This window comes from Prionailurus bengalensis, chromosome A3 (genome assembly GCF_016509475.1).
Source record: "Prionailurus bengalensis isolate Pbe53 chromosome A3, Fcat_Pben_1.1_paternal_pri, whole genome shotgun sequence".
Taxonomy (NCBI): Eukaryota; Metazoa; Chordata; class Mammalia; order Carnivora; family Felidae; genus Prionailurus; species Prionailurus bengalensis.
In genome coordinates this window covers 18,779,067-18,802,528 of record NC_057354.1, presented here as the reverse complement: position 1 = coordinate 18,802,528, position 23,462 = coordinate 18,779,067, and the positions used below count along the sequence as shown (strand labels likewise).

The 23,462-nt window shown below is 44.9% G+C and overlaps 1 protein-coding gene across 4 annotated transcripts in view; it reads right to left on the bottom strand.

The window, feature by feature from the left end:
- Positions 1 to 23,462, bottom strand: part of CHD6 (chromodomain helicase DNA binding protein 6) — a 204,432-nt gene that overhangs the window by 50,245 nt on the left and 130,725 nt on the right. For 3 of the 4 annotated variants that reach the window (XM_043602363.1, XM_043602366.1, XM_043602364.1), the window contains 7 exons: positions 21,488 to 21,683; positions 8,057 to 8,221; positions 6,573 to 6,752; positions 5,399 to 5,509; positions 3,224 to 3,426; positions 2,389 to 2,588; positions 1,534 to 1,693 (listed from right to left, as the gene is read on the bottom strand). In XM_043602363.1, coding sequence (XP_043458298.1) covers positions 1,534 to 1,693; positions 2,389 to 2,588; positions 3,224 to 3,426; positions 5,399 to 5,509; positions 6,573 to 6,752; positions 8,057 to 8,221; positions 21,488 to 21,683 — 1,215 coding nt within the window. The remainder of the gene's footprint in view (positions 1 to 1,533; positions 1,694 to 2,388; positions 2,589 to 3,223; positions 3,427 to 5,398; positions 5,510 to 6,572; positions 6,753 to 8,056; positions 8,222 to 21,487; positions 21,684 to 23,462) is intronic. The other variant, XM_043602365.1, reaches the window with a different exon arrangement.

Genomic DNA, 23,462 nt, shown 5'->3' with positions numbered 1-23,462 from the left:
TTGCACCTCACTGTTCAGTGAATGTAAGGACTCTGATTCTGTCCCAGCTACAAGTACTGTTATTCTCCTAGCCGGTAAGACTCACAGTCATGAGTTAGCTGCTTTCTATATTCCTCATCACATATTACGGGTTATTCCCTAGTTGTGTCATAGTCGACCCTTTCTCCCCAATTCTACAGTTGGCACCTTTCTCTAGATCCTTATGATCCATACTTACATTACGACAGAACTCTCCTAGATGGCCACTTAGCTCTCGGTTTACCCAGTCCATCTCACTGTTGCCAGATAAAGTTTTCTCCCCAAACATCATTTTTTTACTACATGTCTCACTTATTAAAGAAGCATGGCTGCTTAATCTACAAGAGAATCCTCAGCCTGCAGTACAAGATCTCCTAGGAGTCCTCTTAGCTAGGCAGCCTCCTCTTTCTGTCTGTCCCCTACAGGGTGACTCTGAGTCAGTCCCATGGCACATGCTACCAGGTCCTCTCCCAGGCAGGTTCTACCATCAACAGCACGTGCCCTTTAATTCTCAGCTTGAGAACTACTGTCCCAAAGAGCCTGTCCTTCTGTGCACGGTTTTTATTACTGTTTTGGGCACGAGACCTATCTTCAAAGATTTGGAAAGATGAAGGGAAAAGGATCAGACTTCATCTGTAAATGGTGAAGAACACAACCTGACAACCACCGCAGGACCATTAGGTTGATGTCACAGGGAAGACACACTAATTTGTAAGTTGACAAATGCTTACTTCTCACTTAACTTAGAAGGTCGTACCCAGAGGTGCGGCAGCAGAGACCTTCTCACTGCCGAGCAGGAGTGCTGGGGAGACATGCCTGCAAGGCCTACGAAGCTGGGCTAGGTGGTTTCCAAGGGTCCTTTTCGTCCTGATAGATACTCCGTACGGTGATGCAAATATCCACGTGCAACTCGTCACTGTTTGGTGGCTGAGTGCCCTCTAACTCCCCAAACTAAACTTCACAAGAGCAGTTTCATTTTCCATCACTCTTTCCTTTGCCCTGCCATCCACCCTGCACGGTGTTGGCCCAGGGATATAAAGGGTAATATCTCAAATGCAAGTCGTCAAATGCCTGGAGGCCATGAATGGCAACAGCAAATCAGAAGAGGAAGCAACCTGGCATGGGGGAGTGGGGCTGAGAGTAGTGGCCACTAAGGCCAGTCTTCTGCTCTTGCTAATGTGACCTCAGGGGCAGAAGGAGAGAAAGGGAAAGGAGAGGAAGCAGTAAAATCACAATGTCCTAACTGGATTTTGACAGTCAGGTCAGAAGTCCCCTCAGGGGTATAAGGGGCAATGGTAGAGAGTCCAGGTTCTGGGGGAGAGGAGATGTTGCCAAAGGAGGGAGACAGGCTTTATGTGAAGGGATCCCAACCAGTTTAGACCACATACCCTGCCTTTTCAGACCCTGCATGGTGGTACAGGAGCATCAGGTGGTCCCCCACAGCCCCGAGGGGATCCCAGGAGCCTGAACGGTCTGAATGGAACTGCCGCGAAGGATGGGGAGGGGCACACTCACTTGTTGCAGTGCTGTTTGAGGTGTTTCTTATAGCCGTCATCATGCAAGACCACCTCGGGGTTGCAGGTGGCCAGCCAGTCTGCATTCTTCAACTCAGGGAGCAGCAGCTGGTTCTTCGTCTTCTTCCCCTTCCTTCCTCTGGGGACTGGAGCAGACAACCCTGAAACAGAAAGGAAGGCCCATGAGCCTAGGTAACTTTAAACATGGGGGCAGAACAGAGTTGGGCTTAGGGTTGCAAGGAGGCAGCCAGGCTGTGCATGGCGGCCCTACGTGACAGACCCCCCTCCTCGGCCCACCAAGTAGTGCTAGTGGTGAGGAGATCTGCCTGGGCTCCAGCTCAGTAAACTCCAGGAATGTTCAGTCAGGCGGTAAGAATTTACTGAGCACCCCATGCAGACTAAGAACATCACCTGCACCCCTCGGGAACTCACAACCCGGCCAGGGAAAAAGGGATGCTCGGTCCGAAACGTGAACGTGAGCAGTGGCCAAGCACAGGGAAGGAGAAGCACAGCACAAGAAAAGGCAGAGACAGGTAGAACTGGGGCACAACAGTGACATGCCAGAGAAAAACCAGAGCACATGGCGTGACCCTAGTTCCGTGCGGGAACCCTCGGGATGCTCTGGTCAGCACACAGGACCGGCATGCGGGCCCAACTGTACTCCCGCAAAATACTACAGGCAGCACTGGATCATTCTGAGGGAGAACTGAAGGAAACCTCTTGCTCTCCCACAGCTAACATTCTCAGATAACATCTGAGGAAGAGAAGCCTCCCAAAGCACAGCAACCTGGGCAATGCAGAAGGACGGGAGCACACAGGAGCTGCCGCATCTCAGGCCAGCCCTGCCGCCGCTCACCTGAGTGGTTCTGGAGGGTCTGGGCCTGCCCGTCTTTGGTAGGTGTGATCAGTTCCCAAATGAAGCTCTTGATCTTCTCGTCCCCCTTGTAATGCTTGACACAGTAGACCAGCAGGGCCCGGCAAATCATCTCCATGTCCTTCTCATTCAGATGCCACTTGAACCGCCCGTGGGTCAGGATGTCCTTCCACCGGCCCCAGCTGGGAGTGGAAACACAGAAGGGCGTTGGAGGGAGGAAGGGCCATGTGTGCCCTCAACACTGCAGGACAAACAGGTGCCAGGAGTGCTTCTCATCGTCTGCTGAGTCTGCTAGTCACCCTGAGGGCTTTGCCCTGAAAGGCCTTCAAGGACCACATGCTGTATCACACCGACCACTTGAATGTTAACAAGGGAGGGACAAAACTATTTGGAGAGGGGAATAAATTTGGGATTAAGACAGTCCAGCTGCAGTATTCAAAAGCAATGGTGAGCTCCCAGAAACTAAACCTCGTACTTCAACTAGAACCAGAGCCCTGCACGAATCATGCCCTAACCGCAACATCTGCTGTGCTGACTCCATATATATCCTCGGTGGGGGGAAAGCAGGAAATCAGTACCAGGCAACAAATTAGTAACAGAGATTTGCCGTGACAAGCACATGAGAAAATCATGGCGCGTCTACAATATGGCAGCAGAGCGTACAACAACCGAGGGGGGGCCATGGGCGAAAAGCACGGTTCTCTCCTGCTCTAACGGGTCCTCCGTCAGCGCAGAGCGCTAGAGGTGACTAGAGACACAAACTGGACAAATCTCAGGGGCTGGAAAACAGCAACACACAGTCCCGGCCAATACCCACCCAAAGATGAGCAGGTTCTTCTCTACCCGGAAACACTCGGCTCGGAGGTAGCGCCTGGTTTTGTCATTGAGGCGTCTGGACCTCGTGGGCCTTTCGTCTGAGTCGCTGTCTAGCTCCGAGAACTCCATGAGCTCATCCTCCTCAAAGGAGTTGTAGTGTTTGGTCTGCTTTCTCACTCGAGGCCGGTCGATCACTAAGCTCTCCTAGAAACAGAGAGGAACAGTTGGGGAGAGGACCCTTCTTCGTTCTTCCCCCATCATGATGCATACACACACCCTGTCGCTGGTCCTGGGTCCCGAGGACACATCCGGCAGAGAACCACACCCCAGCCTCGTCCTCCAGCAGGTAAGGCTCTTCCCAGCACACCTGCCGTGTCCACGACAAGCAGAGGGGATTCTCTGAGACTCGCTGGAGTTGGAGTGTTCCCCAAGCCCCCGGCGCCAGCCGCCATCATCTGCTGTTTCTGTAGTCTTTCTAACAGTGCAGGCGGATGGCAGCAAGGCCCCCCAGCACCCAGAGTGGCGGCTGCTCTTGCCAAAAAGGCAAGAGTGGGGCACCCCAGCTGTTCTGCTCAGCATGCAGAGGCAGCCTGCACTCCGGAGACAGGATGAGTCGGACAGTTCCACCTGCTCGGTGACTTTCTCAAGATGCATACGTTTCTTGCCAATTCATTCTCTGCCTTCCATGGGCGCTAACTCCTAACCTTTTGTCTTTCACTGAAGACATAATCTCCAGCCCAGGATCTTCAACTCCTTCTGGCAGCTCCCCTACCAGAACCATCACCTCTTTTCCAGTCTCCACCATTCCTGCTCCTTACCCCTTCACCCCCACACCTCTTCCTAAAGCTTGGCTAAGCTCTGTGTAGCCCAGATACATTGGGGCATCACTCCTGCTTCAGTCACTTTGCTTTCCGCCTTCCATGCTCCAGCTGTTTCTAAATGTCTCTACGACAAGAGCTTTTTCCTCTCCGCCCTCACCCGCCATCCTGTGCACAGAGTAACTTCTGGATTGTCACCTTATAAAACAGGTTTTACTAAACAGGTTACTCAAGGGACTTCAGACTCTTCCTACTAAAGAAAACAGGTTGGACTGAGAAAGCTCTGGGGATAGGACAGAAGAGTTAAGGCTGGGTGTGAGTTACTGCATCAGCTAGATAGGAGCAGGGCCTGTCTCCTGAGCTTGTGGGTTCACGAGAGTTCAACATTCACCCAAGAAGACCAATAGAAAGTGATGTGTGGGCACTCTGGAGTGAGGTGACAGGGCCAGAGATGAAGGGAAGGGAGATGAACATTTCAGGGGTGCCTCCCAACAGGCGAGGCAGGTGTATTCACAAACCTTATCTCCCAACTCTGCAAAGGGGCATCACCACCTCTTTTTGTCACATGTCTTGCTCACTTGTCTCAGTGGGGTCAACTGCCTTGCCCAGAAGAGGCATGCAGTCAGGGGCAGACTGACATCGGACTCCGGTTTCATTCCACAGCTATTCTCTTTCTCATGTTCAGAAGTTAGAAAATTCGAGGTACAGAGAGAATGGAGGAGAGACCAACAAACCCCTTCATCCTGCTTAGCCTCCCCTGGAGTATCTGTCAGAGGTAAAGTTTCTTTCACAGGAAGTGTTGAGGCAGAGGTAAAATAGTCCCTTGCCAAGATGGGATGCTGGCCTGGGTCTGAGGGCTGAACTTGACCTGTGTGGCCAGTTCCAGTTCTAATTGCCTTTGTCGCATTTCCCAGGTGCCCAACAGACTGTAGGTCCCAAGAAGTCATTTTAAAATTATTAACAGTGAGAGGCGCCTGGGTGGCTCAGTCGGTTGAGTGTCCAACTTCAGCTCAGGTCATGATCTCGCAGTTTGTGAGTTTGAGCCCCACACTGGGCTCTGGGCTGACAGCTCAGAGCCTGGAGCCTGCTTCAGATTCTGTGTCTCTCCCTCTCTCTGCCCCTCCCATGCTCATGCTGTTTCTCTGTCTCTCAATAACAAATAAACCTTAAAAAAAAAGTTGTAACAGTGAACATTTATCAAGCTCTATGTGTCAAGCATGCTTTAAGTGTGTTACATATAGGATCTCACTTAAGAACTAAGGCTCAGGAGTGAATAATGACTTGAGCCATGTGGGAATTTATGGTCCTACAAGCCACAGCAAAATGTACAATGGAAGAGAACATTCTCAGTACTGTACCTTTTCATTCTTTGCTTCGGTGTCCAATTCAGCTATTTTAGCCCATTTCTGCCAAAAGTTTGGGTCATCTAAGGAAATATCTGTCCTGTTTCCTGAAGCCACAAAGCTAGCCTGTGAAGATAACAGAGGTCAATAAACTGCTCTTGAACACAGTACAAGCTGATAATACCACCTGCATTATTTCAAATTTACCAGAATCCCAAGTATGTTCTCCAATTGCATTTGAAGCCAAAACCCCTAAAAGAGCCTCCCAAATGAATGTGAAAATCTCAAGGCTGTTCTTTTTTTATTTTAAAGATTGGGTAAGGATATTACAATTTCCACCTCCAGGATCATTTTTTGGAACTTAAACTTGGAAGCAGGAAGAATGCCCTGGAACACAATGGCAATGTGTTACTTGGTGTCTAGCTCCCTGCAAAAGGGTTGCTTTGTGAGGCTTCCCTAGATGCAATTTTTCTTTCAGTTCACCACTTTCCAAATGTCTGCTTTGGGAAACGCACTGGGGTTGGGCAGTATGAGGTATACTGAGATGACTAGGCACTTATAAAGCACAAAATGTCCTACTGAGGAAGTCCTACATAAGCCACCAAACAGGAGACTCAAACAGGCCACAAAGCTCCCAGAGCCCATGGCCAGAGACACCTGAAAGTGATTTGGTAAGTGGCCTCATCAGTCAAATTTGAAATCCAGTGAGGTGAAGAGCAGGGGAAAGAGTCACCTAGAGTAGCAGCTGGGAATCTAGACTAACATCTTTTCTCATGGAACGAGCAAAAACCCTTGCTTCAGTTTGAGGAATGGAGGGTTCAGCGGAATTTCAGTGCGTGGACAGTGATCACGGGGTACTCTACAAGGAAATCCAGATGACCATTCAAAGGTTTTGGAGCAGTCTTTGCAAACAGTGAACGGTGCAAACTGTAAACCGAAGTGTCTGTCCTGTCTGCTGGAGATCAGCTCCCACTGGTCAGGAGTGGGGTTTTCTTTCTATAGCTTCTGACTCATTACTCAGAAACCCTCTAAAGAGTCTGTATTTTCTGTCTCACACAAAACCCAAGTGTAGACAGATAATCTCAACAGTTTGCATATTGAAAAAACAAAGCCTGGCTGGTGAAGGTCAAAGAACAGTGTTTTCTTTTTGCTCCCATTCCGACACGGACTCTGGAGAAAGGTGCCATACCTTGGCAAAAGTAGATCCTTTCCCTTCAGACTGGATGGTGATGGTGTGGGTTCTCCTCTGCAGAATCTGGTCTATGTCTTCTTCACAGAATTTGGAGCCTTCATCTTCCTCGTCCATCAGGGCTCCATAAGCCCCTTTCCGGAGCAAGTCCTCTACTTCCATTTTTGAGAGCTGTTGTACCTGGACAGGTCACCAAAGGCTACTCACAATGTGGAAAATGCACAGGAGAAAAACAGCCTAAATCCTGGCCTTCATGATCCACTTCCTCCACTAACTGCACATGTCGGAAGACTAAAGATACGGGCCACAAGTTTTAGAAAATTAAAGCCCAGATAAAGATACTCAAGAAAACTATGGGGAGGGCAGACAGATAATCCTCTATAGGGAGCTCTGGAATCAAAGTCAGCACATGACCCAATGGCCCTAACATTCCTCAGGACATTGATTATTATCACATGTCACAAGCTGTTGAAATTATGCACCACTGAAGAAGGTATGTTTAATGCTTTAGTTTGAGTCTGTATCTTTAAAAACCTCCAGATGTACTAAACAAGCTACAGAATGATGATTTATTCATTATTAAATAAATACATGAGTATTGGAAATGATGTCATTTCTCAACTAAAGAAAGGGTCCTGTGCCAAGTGTGATCTTCTCAATTGCTTGTTGAAAACAGGAAATGGGAGTTCAAAACACCCTTTCCTGGTTCTAATTAAGAATCTGGTTCTCTCTCTACCAATCACAAGAGGGAGTTCCAGGACTCCCAGCACTGGTGAGCTGAAGTATTAAACTTAGCAACACATGCATAGCTAAGAGGATACAGAACATCTGGACTGAAGACAACTCATTGGAAGGTTTTAATTCTCAACCTTTGATGCCCTGAGTCCAGAGATTAAGGAGATACTCTGTTTTGTTGGCCTATAACTTAATACAATTTAAGAATCTTAGCTGCATTTTTTATCCCTGTGTAGGGGGGAAAAGATTTTATTAACTGCCATATTGCAAGCTGCTAACTTATTCATTTTTTTTTCACTGACCATCATGCATTGAATATCTTTAATATGCCAAGTACTGTTAGGGGCCATGGGTGATACAGATAAAATAGGTTTCATTATACCCTCAGGAAGCTCAAAGTCTGGAGTATGAGATAAGACATGGTGACAATAGATATTCAGAGTGTTAAACGTTAAGATCTACGGACTTCTAATGGGCACTGTTAAAAATTCTGCTTACCGAAACGTTACTGCATGCTGGGCAATCCTACCACACCACTGCGCCTACAGATTTCCTTTATCCATCTGTAAAAGCAGAGACCTGACCCTGAATTATCCTCTGCTGTGGGGAATGACTCAACAAAGATGTGCAACCGGATTTAATTTAGTGAAAGTGAATCTTAAAACAGCTGTAAGAAGGGAGACCCCAGAGGGGCCCGGGCTGTGTGGCGAGTGTCCTGGGGGGCTCTGAGCAGGTCCCGTCATACTCACCCCATTGGTGCTGCCCTTTCGGTTTATGTCCTGAAGAACAGCCTTGTCCAGGCCCAGCTTTAGGCTGGCTTTGTCAAACATTTCCCGCTCATAGGAGTTCCGAGTAATGAGACGATACACCTTCACGGCTTTGCTCTGGCCTATCCGGTGACATCGGGCCTGAGCCTGGGAAGGAAGGAAGGTCATACACATCCCGTCACCAGATATAATGGCAACAGCCCAAGGAACAGGGAAATGCTTAAATGCCATGTGGCGTGAGTGGCCAGCTCTCACAGTTATGAGTCACGGGACCAATTTTGGAAGAAAATTCACCCAGATGTCGGCTACCCCTCCAAACTCACTCATTTCTTCACGCATTATTTATTGAGTGACTACCACATGCTGGGATAAAGTGATGAGAAGGACATGACTTCCTACACTCCCCAGCTTGCGGGCTGAGTGCAGCTACTCATTCCCAGGATGCTGTCCTGCTTTCTGGGCAAATGCCTCAGAGCTGGCAACACCAGTTTTTTAACTTTTTCATCTTACTAGAAAGAAATTTTCACACAAAGACCAAAGTAGAGAAAAAGCAGAATGACCTCTTATGGATGATCCATTTTTTTTTTCAATCTCTACTATGTTCCCACCCTCCAAGACTATTATGAAGCAAATCCTAGGCATCCTATGGTTTCATACTTACGTATTTCAAAAAAAAATTTTTTTACATTTATTTATTTTTGAGAGACAGAGAGAGAGACAGAATGCGAGCAGGGGAGGGGCAGAGCGAGAGAGGGAGACACAGAATCCGAAGCAGGCTCCAGGCTCTAAGCAAGCTGTCAGCACAGAGCCCGATGCAGGGCTCAAACCCACAAACCATGAGATCATGACCTAAGCCAAAGTTGGACGCTTAACTGACTGAGCCACCCAGGCGCTCCCATACTTACGTATTTCAATATATAATTCTTTTTTTTAATCAGTGCTGATTTTTTTAAAGTTTATTTTGTTTTTAGTATTTAAGTTTATTTATTATTTATCTATTTTTTTTTTTAACATTTATTTATTTTTGAGACAGAGAGAGACAGAGCATGAACGGGGGGAGGGCCAGAGAGAGAGGGAGACACAGAATCTGAAGCAGGCTCCAGGCTCTGAGCTGTCAGCACAGAGCCTGATGCGGGGCTCGAACTCACGGACCGTGAGATCGTGACCTGAGCGAAGTCGGACGCTCAACCAACTGAGCCACCCAGGCGCCCCTATCTATTTATTTATTTAAAGTTTATTTATTATTTTGAGAGATAGATAGAGAGATGGATAGAGATAGAGAGATGGATAGAGAGCGAGCAGGGGAGGGGCAGAGAGAGAGGGGGAAAGAGAGAGAATCCCAAGCAGGCTCCACACTGTCAGTGCAGAGCCTGACGTGGGGCTTGAGCTCACAAACCGCGAGATCACGACCTGTGTGGAAATCAAGAGTCGGACGCTTAACTGACTGAACCACCCAGACACCCCTCAATATATAATTCTAAAGATAAGGACTCTTGTAAAATAATGCTGTTGCCACACCTCAAAACATGAACATTGGTACTAACAATCTCATCAACGTCCCAATTTCCCTGCTTATCTCATGTGTATTAATAAGTACGCTTATTTGGATCAGGATGCAAATAGGGCCCATACGTTGTACCGGACTGATAGAGCTCAAGTCTCTCTCATTCTGTAGATATCCCTTGCCTTTGACCTCTCCTTTTTCAAATGCAGGTTTTTTTGTTGGAGAGACCAGGTGTCTGTCCTCTAGCTTCTCAGGGCTCACATGTTGCCACCTGTATTCTGGCTGTGGTGTTAAACAAGTTCCTCTGGTCCCTGCATCTCCTCTAAGTAGGTCATTGTTTCTAGACCTATTCAGTGGACAAAAACAGAAATGTTTGGGTGTGTATAGTGTATACAATTATGTGCATATACAAGACAAAATATGTCATGAGATCAACTTAATGCAAATTTATAACTATGGGACTTTAACTTCACCAACCACACATCTGTATCTCTTTTTTAACCATGTCAAAAAGCTCAATTCTCAACCACACGAATATCATTATTCATTTGATTTATCCCACAATGTATATAAGAGTCTCAGAAAAACTGTACCATCAGGAACTCCCCAAAACATAATTACTGAGAACAATGCAAGATCTTTGTTTTCCTCCTCTCAGGGCTATATCCCACTAAGTATGCATGCTCCACTTACAATGTTTTAAATACTACCAGCAGGTAGGTTTCTTTTTCTTTCCCAGTGGTAGGGTCAGCAATTCTGAAACTACTTTCTGTGTAATATAGGATTGAGGAAAGGGGTAAATATAACAGGGGTCAAGGCTTTCATTGTTGAAGAAGGACGTTACAAATATGGAAAGAAAAAAAAGTAGAATAGTCGTATGGTGGTGTTTCTATGGAAATAGGTACGGACATGTGTGTGTTTACACGTTATTACACATGTGTATATATACACGTACATATGAATGTATGTTATGTACCTCTGTATTTATATTCTCTGTGTGTATGTACTCTAGTTATATCCACTGAATGGGCCTAGAAACAATGGCATCACAGCAGCAAAGACCATAACTCCCAGATCTTGGTTTCTAAATATATTCTCCATCAAGACAAAACCAAAGCATGTAAGAGAAATAATTAATTCCAGGACTGGGGGCAGAAAAAACACCGGATGAGTCCCAAACATATTACTATGCCAGAAAATAACGAAGTACTCAAAGAATGATGGAGACACACCAAAATAACACTTCCAACTTGAAGAGGTTTACCATTGGCTAGGCCCAGAACGGTCTGAATATCAAAATAAATATAGTAGTGAAATATAACCCACCAGATAATAATAATAATAAAAGAATCAATGAGTACATAATGACATAACTAAATGGGAGAAAAAGGAAAACTATTATAGTAGAATAACTAACAGACATAGAGTAACAAAGTTTAAAAAATCACCACTTTGCAACCAGTCAGCGCTGACTGATACGGGCAAAAATAATCAACGGATACTAAAACCAGTGGATTAAACTTTGATGAGGAGCAGGAAATTTATATAGTCTCAAAGTATCTTTCCAAAATTGCTTATTAATTTCAAAGGGGAAAATGCCCACTTTTTAGTGTAGACATCTGGTAGATACCACTTAACTAAGACATCCAAGTACATATTATCAGACAAACAGACATCACGTTCCTCCTGATGTGATATATTGAGAAGGACACATCATTTTGGTGTTATTAGTAAGACTAAATCCTACCCTGAGGAAATACAAACACAAACTGAGGGATAATCTATAAAACAACTGGCCTGTATTCCTTAGAAATAACAAGGTCGTATTGTTCCGTATTCCCGGAAAAGGGAACTCTTTCGGATTCAAGGAGGCTAAAGAGATATGGCCAATAAGGTGACAGGTGCTCCTTTACTGGATGGATCTCAGAGTAGGGGGGAAACAGTGGCTATAATGGATGCTGAAATAAATAATAAATTTGAATATGGACTCTGGATTGAAGACAGTTTTTATATTTCCCAATCCTGAGAACTAAGCTGTGGTTATATAAGAGGATATCCCTGCACTTAAGAAATACATACCAAAGTACTGTGGGGGCAACTCACTCTCAAATGATTCAGACAAACAATGGCGTGTGTGTATATGTGTTTAAGTCCATGTATGTACTCAGAGAGGTCGAGGAGCTAGAAGGCAAAGTGATAGGGTAAATGGGGAAAATGTAAAGGGTTGGTGAATCTGGATAAAGAGTATACTGGAATTATAAACAAATTATATCAAAGTGAAAATGTCAAAAATATTAAATACAAACATTTGAAATGTCTCTCTTGGGGTTATGCTGTCCACTTGATAAATAGCTAGATTTCAACTGTTTCATTTTGCTTCTAAATTTTGGGGATTGATTTTTCCCCCCACATTAATTTAACCATAATGAAGGGGGTGGGAAAGAAGAAAACCAAACCAAGTAACTTTGGAAAATGATATTTTGATTATATACTGTAGGACTAATGACAACCCTCCCCCCCCCCCCACATTATAGCCCAATATTATATATTGGTAAATTTATTTATGTTACATAGAATATGATTAGTAATTCTGCTACTTTATGTACAGACTAGGACTGAACAAATGAGTAAAAAAATATACTGTGCTATCATGAGACTGAAATTTCTCAAAGCCAGAGAAAGGATTTGCAAGTGAAGAAGAGAGCAAGGATGGAGTGAATCAGCAGCAACTCACGAAGGGTGAAGAGAGATGGGCAAGTACAGCCATGTGGTGTGAGTGCTTCTGTCAGTACACATACACGTATTTCCTAGCTCTGTCTGCTCACAGAATCTAGAAGCGCTAACACTCTAGCAGCAATGGGCACTCCTAGTAGCTAGATCTTGGTTGTTAAATGCCATTCTTGAATAAAAGGAAGCAGGGATCCTTGGAGAAACTGTCAATCCCATGGCTGTGGCAGGAAAATGCAACATGAACCTGAACATCATGCGGTGCCAGAAAGGAAGTGCTCAAAACCTGACAGGTGCACATCAAAAGGACACAGGAGCCAACCTAAAGGACCTCCTAATGACCAAGTCTGAACAATAAAATAAATAATAAGAGTAATAGATTATAACCCATAAAATGAGTTCATACGGATATAAATAAATAAATGGGGAGAAGGGACAGCTGTTCTTTATAGAATTCCAATTAATAAGTGTATAAGAAATGACTGAAAGAGAAAATTGCCATTAGCCAAACCCCATGGTAATAATTACTGAAGGCAAGAACCATTGATGGATGCTAAAATTAATAGGTGAAAGTAATGGTGAGAATCAGGATATGTATGGTCTCAAAATATCTCTTCCCAAGATACTGATTAAATTTAAAAGTAAAGACAGTTATTTTACAGTGAAGAAACCTGGCAGATACCACCTCAACCAAGTAATCAAGGTTATCATCGCAAGCAATAAGATGTATTAACATCATGTACCCCCTGAAATGATGCACGGAGGAGGACGTAACATCACTTCTATGATATTCTTGCCAAAAATATATAACCTCAAATCTAATCATGAGGAAACACCAGGCGGACACAAACTGAGAGACAGTTTGTCAGGACCCTTCAAAATTGTCAAGGTCATGAACGATAAGGAAAAGACAGGTGCTGCCACAGACTGAAGGAAGCTAAGGAGTCAGGATTTCTAAAGGAAATATGAGAATGTGCATTAGATCCTGGACAAGAAAAAGAACATTGGGAGGAAACTGAAGGAACATGAATAAGGTCCATAGATTTCTGTGTCAATGTTAATGCCCTTGTGTCAATAATTAGACTATGGCTTGCATAAAATGCTAACACTAAGGGAGACTGGGAGAAGGGTCCTAGAACCCTGTACTATTCTGCAACTTTTTTAAAGTTTAAAATGATTCCAGAATAGTTTTTAAAAATTTAATTTTGTTTTATGGTGTTATAAAATACTGAAGGTGGTTCCAAAGGCAAATATACAAAAAGGCATGTTTGGAAAAAGTAGCTTCTTTTCCTGTCTCTTCCATCTTATCCTGTCCCCTTACTCCCCCTACAGCTAAACCATTTAATAATAAAGTTTTTTGTTTTATCTTTCAGCTGGGAGGCCAGGGAGGAAGACACACACACACACACACACACACATACACATACACACAGCTTTTTTAGATAATAGCTAGCATAGCATACATACTTTTTTCCACCTTATCTTATTTTTTTTTTTCCACACACCATATACTCCAGAGATGACCCCCTAGCAATATATGGAGATAATCATTCTTCTATCAAAGTTTTATCCACTACGGTTTAGTCAGTCAGTCTTCTATTGGTGAACAACTAAGTTGTTGAGCCTTTGGCTATTATAATTAGTTGCCACATCTCCTTTCAGTATCTTTAGTGGCAGTAAATCTATGAGAAGATTTGATGGATAGTTGGTAAACAAAGGAAGTGATCAAGGTAACTAATATGGTTTATGGAACCTATAAAGCACTAATAATAGGTGGCTACAAGTAGTGACACTGATTTTCTTTCTCTGGCTCATCTGACATCGTAGGCAAATTATAAGAAAGAGTTTAAAAAATGTTCTGAGCAAAGGTCCAATACAGGATCAGTGCAGACGCCGCTAATTACCTTCTTGTTATCCACATGCCCCTTCTTCCTTGCTCCCAGAACCCTGATGCTTGTAGAGGGCAGCAGTGTGTTCACCTGAAACCATCTGCAGCCTCCCAGGGATGATGAAGTAATACAGCCTGGACAACGAGGTGCAGCAGAAGTCTATCGGGGACATCTGGAAAAGTCCTGCCCTCCTGACAGAAGCACCACACCTTCCTTACTGATCTTTCCTGTCTGGTCTGAAGTATCCATCTTGGAACAAAGAGGCTGTAACTCACACTCCCTGAGGATGGTGGAGCAGGAAAACAGAAGGAATCTGGGACTTGGATGACACTGTGAAGCCACCTTACCCCGGACTGCCATCTCCAGACTTCTCATTAACTAAGAAAAACAAACCTGTTCTGGGGAGTGGGGGGGAGTCACTGTCACAAGCAGCTAAATGACACCAGGAGGTAACATGTGCTCTCCCGAAATGCCTTACCTGAAAGATAACAAGGGTGACTCCTATCACATTTAAGAGACTCGTCATTTTACAGCTAAATCTCATGGACAGGCCTTACTTATTCCCCTGATCAGAACTCACACACAAAACACTGTGGTAAAGAGAGAAACGCTTGCAACAAGGGCAGCAACTGAAACGAAGTCCAAACAAGATCCTCAGCAAAGCTGAGTAAATGCAGAACTTCTAGAGCAGGCCACAGGGGCGGGAGGCAGTGGTGCGACCCACCCTCACAGGAAAATCAGAGCTCTCACGCTCTCCCAAGGCATGACACGCAAGGTCAGAGTCTGTTCTTCACTGATTAATACATTTGAGTCGAACACAGCCAGGCCTACAAGAAACAACTAGTGATGTTCAGAAAATGAAAAACAACCAAGAGGCACAGATCCCAGGGACTGCAATGGCAAGAAGGGGGAGCCGCTTAGTTGAACAAACAGTGACAGATTTCAAATTGATACCAGCCCCTGACTCACTATTGTCAGTTTCAGGTCCAGAACTTGGCAAACCTTGTCCTACATTTTTACAACCACACAAAAATTAAATAGCTGGTACAAAGATCCAAGCACAATGCTGACTCCTCTCTTGACCATAACAACTTTTTCAAATCATTTGCTACATTTTAAAAGTACATTTTCTTTAATACTTTAAAATGCTACTTGGTCCTTAATGAAAATCCACATTTCAGAGAAGCTAAACACAATTGCCTATAGTCCCACCTGAACCTAACCACGTCTAGCACAGTGGTATAGCTTCCTAGCCCACCTTCTCTGCCCAAGTATTTTATTTCAGGTCCAGCAATTTTACATTTCTTCTGGCACTCTACAAGTGCATATCCGCAGGTCAACTACTTGTGCGGAAGAGGACTCAGGGGCTCTCCCTGCAGTAGGAATCAGAATGCATTAGATGATGCCCTCCCCTAACTATCTCCTTTGGAAGCCTGCTTTGGAATTGGAAGTTTCCGGATCCAGATTTATTCCTTGGGGAAAGGTATTATCCCCTCTTAAAATGTAAACATTTTGGGGGAATAGCACAGATACCTGCTCACTCCATTTCTACTATGTGACTCAATTTATCACCCAAACCAAAGTCCTGGGCACTGTAGTCTCCCTAAGGCCTGGCCTGCTGTCTAGGGCTCAATAAATGTGCCAATAAGTCAGTCAAGAGCTGCTGACTACTGGAAGCAGAGAGGAGTTAGTAGCATAACAAAAGGGTGCTTTGTGGCAGCCAAAAAAGAAGTGGGGAGTGAAAAGGAGAGGCCACTGGAAGGAGAGATAGGAGTGTACTCAAAAACCTGACTCACTTTATTTGGGGTTGATGCTGTAGTCAGTGCCCATTCCATCTGCCTCAGGGGTGCCACCTATGCTCATTCTCACCTTTTTTTGTTCCCTTGGTCTGTAACATTCTTCTGATCTCATATTTGAGATCCTGCCTTGCAGTCAGGTCTCTGCTCGGATGTCACCCTCTTAAAGAAGCGTTCCTAGATCATTCTCTAAGTCAGGACACCAACCTCCACCATTCTTTTATTTTTTATTTTTTTAACTGTAGAGAGCCTGAGAGAGAGTGAGAGCAGGGGAGAGGGGCAGAGCCAGGGAGAGAAGAGAATCTACGCTCCGCATGGAGCCTGATGTGGGGCTTGATCCCTCGGCCCTGGGATCGTGACCTGAGCCAACATCAAGAGGCGGATGCTCAACTGACTGAGCCACCCAGGTACCCTGCAACCCCTGCCATCCTCTTAGTCTGTTTTACTTCTTTGTAACAAGTATGCGATCCATTACTACCTCATTTATTTTTCCTTGTCACCCCATGAAAATGGAAGTTCCATGAGAGCACTAACCATTGGTCTTGCTCACTGCTGTCTCTAGTCCTTTGAACAATACCTGGCAGGTCCCAGTGCTCAGCAAATACCGAACGAATGGATTACACAATGGAACATTCACAAATTCCGAACTTTCTTCCAGCAAAGAAAAGTAAAGCCAGTGGAATCTAGCTCTCTGAGGTCAGGGCTGGATTCCCTCTCCCTTCCCAGATCCTGTGGACAGACAGCTGCTGCATTCCCCTGTGGCAGTGCCCTCTGCCAGTGGCCCTGTTCCCATGCTTTCTGAATCCTCCTTTTAGGGACCTTATCAACAGGACAGACAAGGAACCTTATGGACCCACCACAGTTACCCAGTCCAACCCACAGGAACTCTGGCCTTAAAGAGCAGGAAGCTCCCAGAGGAGAAGGAGTGTCATAGAGCAATGAGAAAGCAAGGTGCTCATGGTCTCGGTGAGGGATGCGTGGTACCCTGGTACCCTGCTACTCCCATAGGCCTGTCTCTGACCTCTGAGCTGGTAGCACTGCTGGCTTCCTGCAGGGGAGACAAGAAACCTGCTTTTCACTGCTCTTCGTCATCCTCAAGCTACTGTCAACACCCTTTGCCATTTCTTAATTTGGGTGCTCCAGGAAACCTGACGCACCAGGACTGGGTCACAGCTGTGCCTCCCAAACAAAGGTGACATAGAGTGAATCTACGCTCCTGATTTTCTTATACACACGGACACTAACATAGACATATTCAAGGTGAGAGAGAACAGGTAGCATTTACCTGAGACCTCCAGGTAAGGTCTGCTTATTAAAGGGACCTCAAGTTGATTCACCTCGGAGACTGCTGCAGTCCTTTGGTGGTCACTTTATTCTCTCATTATCCCTGAGCAGTGCCTGGTTCCTATCCTAGATCCTAATGAACTTCACTTGTCTGGAAGGTTTGGGAGGGAAGTGCTCCCAGAGTAGATACTATAGGAAGAGTCCTAGTTCCCTCTCCTCGTACTTCCACAGGGAATGTCTGCTCCCAGGCAGGAACATGACAGTCTGTCTCTCTACCCTCCTTGTCCTCTCCCTATCCTGAATGGAGGAGACCTGACTGATCAGTGAAACGTAAGATCCGGTCCGAGCTCCTGTGGACTCACCCCTTCCCCTCGTCTTTTCTGTCACTGGCGGTCCTGAGTGGGCAGACTCTGCTCTGCAGATGACTGCCAGTGGTTCTCTGTGGTGAGGGTGTACGAGCGCAGGAGTCTGAGGGAGCCCCATTCCGGCTACAGGTCAAGCTGTATCATCTAATCCACCTTCACAGTCTATTAAGCTCATCTTTTGATCCTCCACTGTATTACTGTGTCTATTTCTTCATTGGTTCAGATTTAGGCATGGAAGACAGATAGAACTTACTGGACTCATCAGGTTCTAACAAGACCAAAGGAAATAGCATGTGACACTTGATGTCATTTGTTTTATGAAGACCTAGATTTAAAAAAAAAAAAAAAATCTCTAGCAATTCCTAAGCCTAATTCTATCCCCATAGCACAGAAAACCCCAGCAACATGGTCAAAAGAGAAGGCTGAACGAATGAATGTTTGAGAATAATGAAGCCTGCACCAGAAATGGTAACACTGCTCTCTGACTTTCAGCTGACTTCTCAGAGAAAGAAACTATGTTCTCTAGCTGTGGAAGCTGATTGTCTGCAGACCCTTCTCAGGACCTTGGGCCTACTTAGCTGAGCCCAGCCTCCCCTACTCAGGTTGGCTTCACTTCCAGCTCTCTGAGAGGGTCTGCCTTGGATCAGTCAAGAAACAGCGTCCCAACATTGGCACTGCTTCTCCATGCTGGCTTGCCTGGGGATAACCACGGACTGCACCAAATCTTTCCAGGCTGTTTGAGTCCAGAGTGAACACTCACACTTTCTATCATCTGAACTTGGACCTCTGGAGCTATGCTGAAATCCCACTAGGGTAGGGCGTGAGACCCTATTCATAATGAGATTCTCCCATCTGTGGCCCTGACATTGATACCAGGCAGAATACATCTCAGTCTACACACAGATAGGTGTTCTATGCCAAGGCCATCTCCCAAGAGAAATACAATCATCATCTATCAGATCAGGAATTGTAGTTCTTCAATAACTGTAAAGAATTACAGATGACTGAAAGCTTTCACGCATTTAACCAAAAATATTAGATTATATACACATGTGTGAATGATTGTGTGTAAGTTACCATGACGTAACTAGCAAGGATAGTACTGGGGAGCAGTCCGGTTAAGTTTTTTTTACTGTTAGGGTTAGGAACACAGCTCACTGATGTTCACAGCTGCGTTCACCTGTAGTTCTGGGATGGTCTCAGGGTCCCAGTGTCCAGACTCTCTCCCTGACATCGTACTTATGGCCTGTGCTATGAGGGCACATGGCAGGGAGAGGGTGGAAGGTGAGCATGCACCGTTCTGTGGGCAGCCTCCAGGCCCCGTGCTCCTTCCCACGCCAAGCAAGCACACCACCTCCATCTCTGCAGGTGACTCAGAACTAGACCTTCCTTTCTCTGTCCCATCTTCCTCACAGCCCCCCAACCCCACTCCCCACTAACACGGATCCCACCTCCCTGCCCTAACATTACTCTTCCCAATCTTTTAATTTCTACCCCAGTCTGGCTGACATTTCAAAAATAAAGGACTGGTCCCTCTAAGTTACAAAACTTTTACATGAAAATAACAATGACAACAATAGAGCAGAGAGCAGTAGATGTAGAAGGCACAGTGGCCAGTCTGGAGCCCACGGGTCAAGGACTTCTAACTAACTGGGACCTGCAGCTCCCACTGTCACTGAGGCCCTCACTTGTTTACCTTCTGCCACATTCCTGGCTCTTGTCCCCTCCCTGCATAGCCTGCAGTGCTGATGGTCTTTGTTCCTTCACTGAGGCGGAGCGTTAGAGGAAGTTCAGAGACTGACTCCACTGGAAGTCTCACACAGACCAATTTCCATGTGACTTCGCTGCTATTCCTTTGTTCATCTCTTGCCAGTTCCCCAGCAGTGGACATTAAAAACAGGTTTTCCAAAGCTTCTCCCTTTTTCCCAGACCCTAATTCTGGACAGCCCCACGTACCCCCTCTGGCTGCTACACATACAAATCAATCACCTCAAATGACTTCACCTTCTCTACCAGGCTTGACCATTCTCGTTTCTGCCCTTTCCTATCTCTTGGCATTGGCACCTATTTGCAACTGGTAATGTCTAGGATTTCACCTAGATCAAGCATGGTGATCCCCAAATCTCTGCCTTGACCATGACTTGCCTCCAAATGCCAGCCTTGTGTTTCCAATTTCCCTCCTGGAAATTTCTCCAGGCATATCCAGCTACCATGGCCTCAAATTGGCCAGGTACCAAGCCTCATAGTCAGATGAGCACTGCAAAGGAGCACAGAACTGGACTTAGGAGATCACCTGTATCGGGGTCAGCAAACTTCTATAATAGTGAATATTTGAGATGTCGTGGGCTATGGTCTCCATTCTGATACTCTGTCACTGTAACATGACAGCACCAGAGATCATATGTATACGGATGGGTGTGGCTGTATTCCAGTAAAACTACTTAAAACTGGTTAGCCAATGGGCAACAGTTCTGCACCACCTAATCTATATCACTACCTAATTAAGTTCTTGCTAGTTACCTAATCAAATACTAACTTTTGTTTATTTTTATGTTAGTGCTGAGTATAGCATTCCTTTAAAAATTGGTTATTCATTATATCTAGCAACTCACCTTTGACCCAAATATCCCTTCACCAGTAGAAAGGCCTGATGGGGAACTAGTCATGTCCACTGATTTTCTTTGAAGTTGGATGTTGAAACAGTGCCACACAATTTGGTTTACAAATGAGTTTCCCCCCCTGGGTTTCAGCCAATTGTCACCAATTTAATAATTTAAAGTGCCATCTAGTAGACTGCTTTCTTCAAACAAAATTTTATTTGGAAACTCATTAAATGAAAAAGGCAAAGCCAAATGACTGTGAAGTGGTGGGTAAAATGCCCCCAGCTGAGCTCCTTTCCCAGCGTGTGTTCCCTTGCAGCATCCCCTAAGGCACCTCTTCTGTTTTGTGGCACAGCAGCCTCCAACCTTCTTTTATCAATCACCTGTATCATGAAAAAGGTTCTGAGCCACCCACCACCCTCCCCACTCACCATATTGGCATTAGCAAATATCCCAGCATTCAATATATACTTAGGGCAGAGTTGATCATTAATGAAAATGGAGGTAAATCTAGAAATGGTATTCTTGACAAGTTAGAATCTTTTTAGCAGACATACTGTCCTATCTGGCCAGAATGCTACTGTTTTTACTTTGAAGCAGGGTGGATAAAGAACTCTGATCCAGAGAACTGTTAGCTCTTTTTCTTGTTTATGCTTTTTTAAAAAAAACTGTATTAACTCCAATCTTTACAAGAATCTTTTAAAGCCACCAATTATCTAGTGTAGTTAAAACTAACAAACATGTCTACAAATTCACTCAACTGGGCACACAGAATCTCTAATATGCAGATTAGGTAGACAGCAAGTGAACTAGGGAGGGCGCCTGTCACCCTGGCCACACAACGGAACCTGGGGTTAGGTGTCTCCTTTACTATCTAGGACAGAAGACCATCTCACAAACCAACCAATGAAAATGCCTGAATCAATCTACATGTCAAAAATTAGAGGATTAGTCAAGCTTAATATTTTTCTTTATGTCTGATAATAAATAGCTCTATTCTTTATCTGGAGGTTACCACTGTGAAAAACCATTTGGTTTAAAGCAAAAAGAACCACTCTCTGATTAGTGGGAAAGGGTGACATTTACTTTTCGTTCAGTTTCACCCCCTGGCCGAGGCTCTAAAAGCCTGCGGTCCAGCTGATGCCCTAGCATGGAGCATGGCAGACACTCTCTAGCAAGCCAGGCCCTATCGTGATGTTCTTCGATGCAGGGGCAGCTAAGGCAAACAGCAATCATCCTAATGGTTACCTGCAAGTCATTTTGTGGGTTCCAGTCTGAATCAAATATGATGCAGGTATCAGCAGCCGTGAGATTGATCCCCAGGCCTCCCGCTCTGGTGCACAGAAGAAAGACAAAGCGGTCTGAGTCTGGCTTACAGAACCGGTCGATGGCTGCCTGGCGCAGGTTTCCCCGTACTCGCCCATCAATTCGCTCATAGGTGTATCTGAGGGGACCCAAACGAACGAAAGCCCAGGTGTTAATCATGACTTCAATGGAGAGCAGCAAACAACGCAGGAAGCTGTTGACCCATGGCCTTAATCCCTCGCTTCTACATTGGGACTAAACTAGAGCAGTCCACAAGGAATCCCACCCCCCACCCCCAGCCCACATATTCAGCAGGGCAGACACCTAAAACCGCATTGTGAAACGTACCCCCCACCAAAACAAGCCAACAAAAACCAAACCAAACCAAAAGTGTCAGCCACAAACTAAGGGACTAGAAGAATTGTGAACATAAAATATCAGTCCCCACAGCCTGAGCAACTTATTCTCTGGTATTTCCCAGTTTTTACTTGCACTGAATCTAATCCTAGAACCAGGAAAAGCAAACAAAAGCCTCAAACACCTACTTTAAGTAGTGCTCTTAAGGAATCAAAGTTCAAATCAGTGTGTAGCTGCTACAGGGTAAAGTGAAAATGGGAAGCAGACTGTACTGACAGACAGTCCTTGTGCGTCTGGGCTGGTCATTTCCAGCCTGTCAGTTCTCCCAGGCAGTACACTGCCACGCAGATAAACCACAGGGAAGGTTTCTGAGCTGTGTTGGGGGTTGGGGCACAAAAACTGAGGACTTTTTTGAGGAAAATAAAACGAGGAAGCAAAGCTAACAATCATTAAGAAGGCACATACCTGTGTGGAAACAAGGGCGAAAAGCACGGTGGAGGAGAGGGTAAAAGGAAGGAGAATAAAAATAAAACTGCTATGGGAGTGCATTACTACCTGTCCATCCAATAAGCATACACAGAAGGGATCTTTATGATGGAATCATGTGATTAATACAGAGTTAAAATACGGTAGCAAGGTGGACAGCTGCTGAGCACTTAATTCTTTTCTTATTTACCCTGAGCAGGAAATGGTTTATAAAGTATAACTAAAAGGAACCTCATAAGGAAAGGACCAAGTCACCCTGGACTCAACAACAGCCAAGAACACGAATCCTGACAGAAACCTTATCAGTAGCCCAGAACTTGGGAAATCGGATCCCTAAAACCTCAGATAAATAAGTGGTAAGGGAATAAGGATAGATAGATACTTTAGGGTCTCTGTGTGGTTCTAGAAAGTGGAGTTTGGCTACATAATCCTGACTTCCTTGAAGAAAAGGAAAATCCATGTAAAGAAACCACCCAAGGAAATAATATGTAGAGAAACCAGACCAACTCAGACTCATAAGGACACATATAAAGCAAAGAACCAAGTGAAAAGGGGGTCTTCCTTTTACAAAGCTATAGTGCACCAACACCTGGAATTATAGGTGTGGATTTTTTCCTTTTTCTTCCTTTTTAATGTAATAAACGTAAGAATAATATGTGGGACTACAGAAGCAAATAAAACAGGAGGTGATGACTTCTATAAGGGCAGACTAGGAAGAGCTGTGTCAAGATAAAAGTGAAGGCTGTATGCCTAAATTCTATAAAACCACAAGGCAGCTAGATATAATGGTCATTCTCATTAATAGCAGCCACAGCAGCAGTATTAGTAGCAAGCTCTTAAGCATCAAGCTACGTGCCAGCCAGCCAGGCACTGTGATACACACTTGATCTGCACCATCACTTTATAACACCTCACGATAATCCTAAGGGATGTTTTTCTTAACATCCCTATTTTAGACTCTAGGAAACTTCCAAAACAAAAACAATAAAACCCCATACAAGCAAACTAATTTGCTCAGTCACTGAGCAGGTGAGTGGCTTGAACTGAGATCCATTTGACTCAAAGTCCACATTCT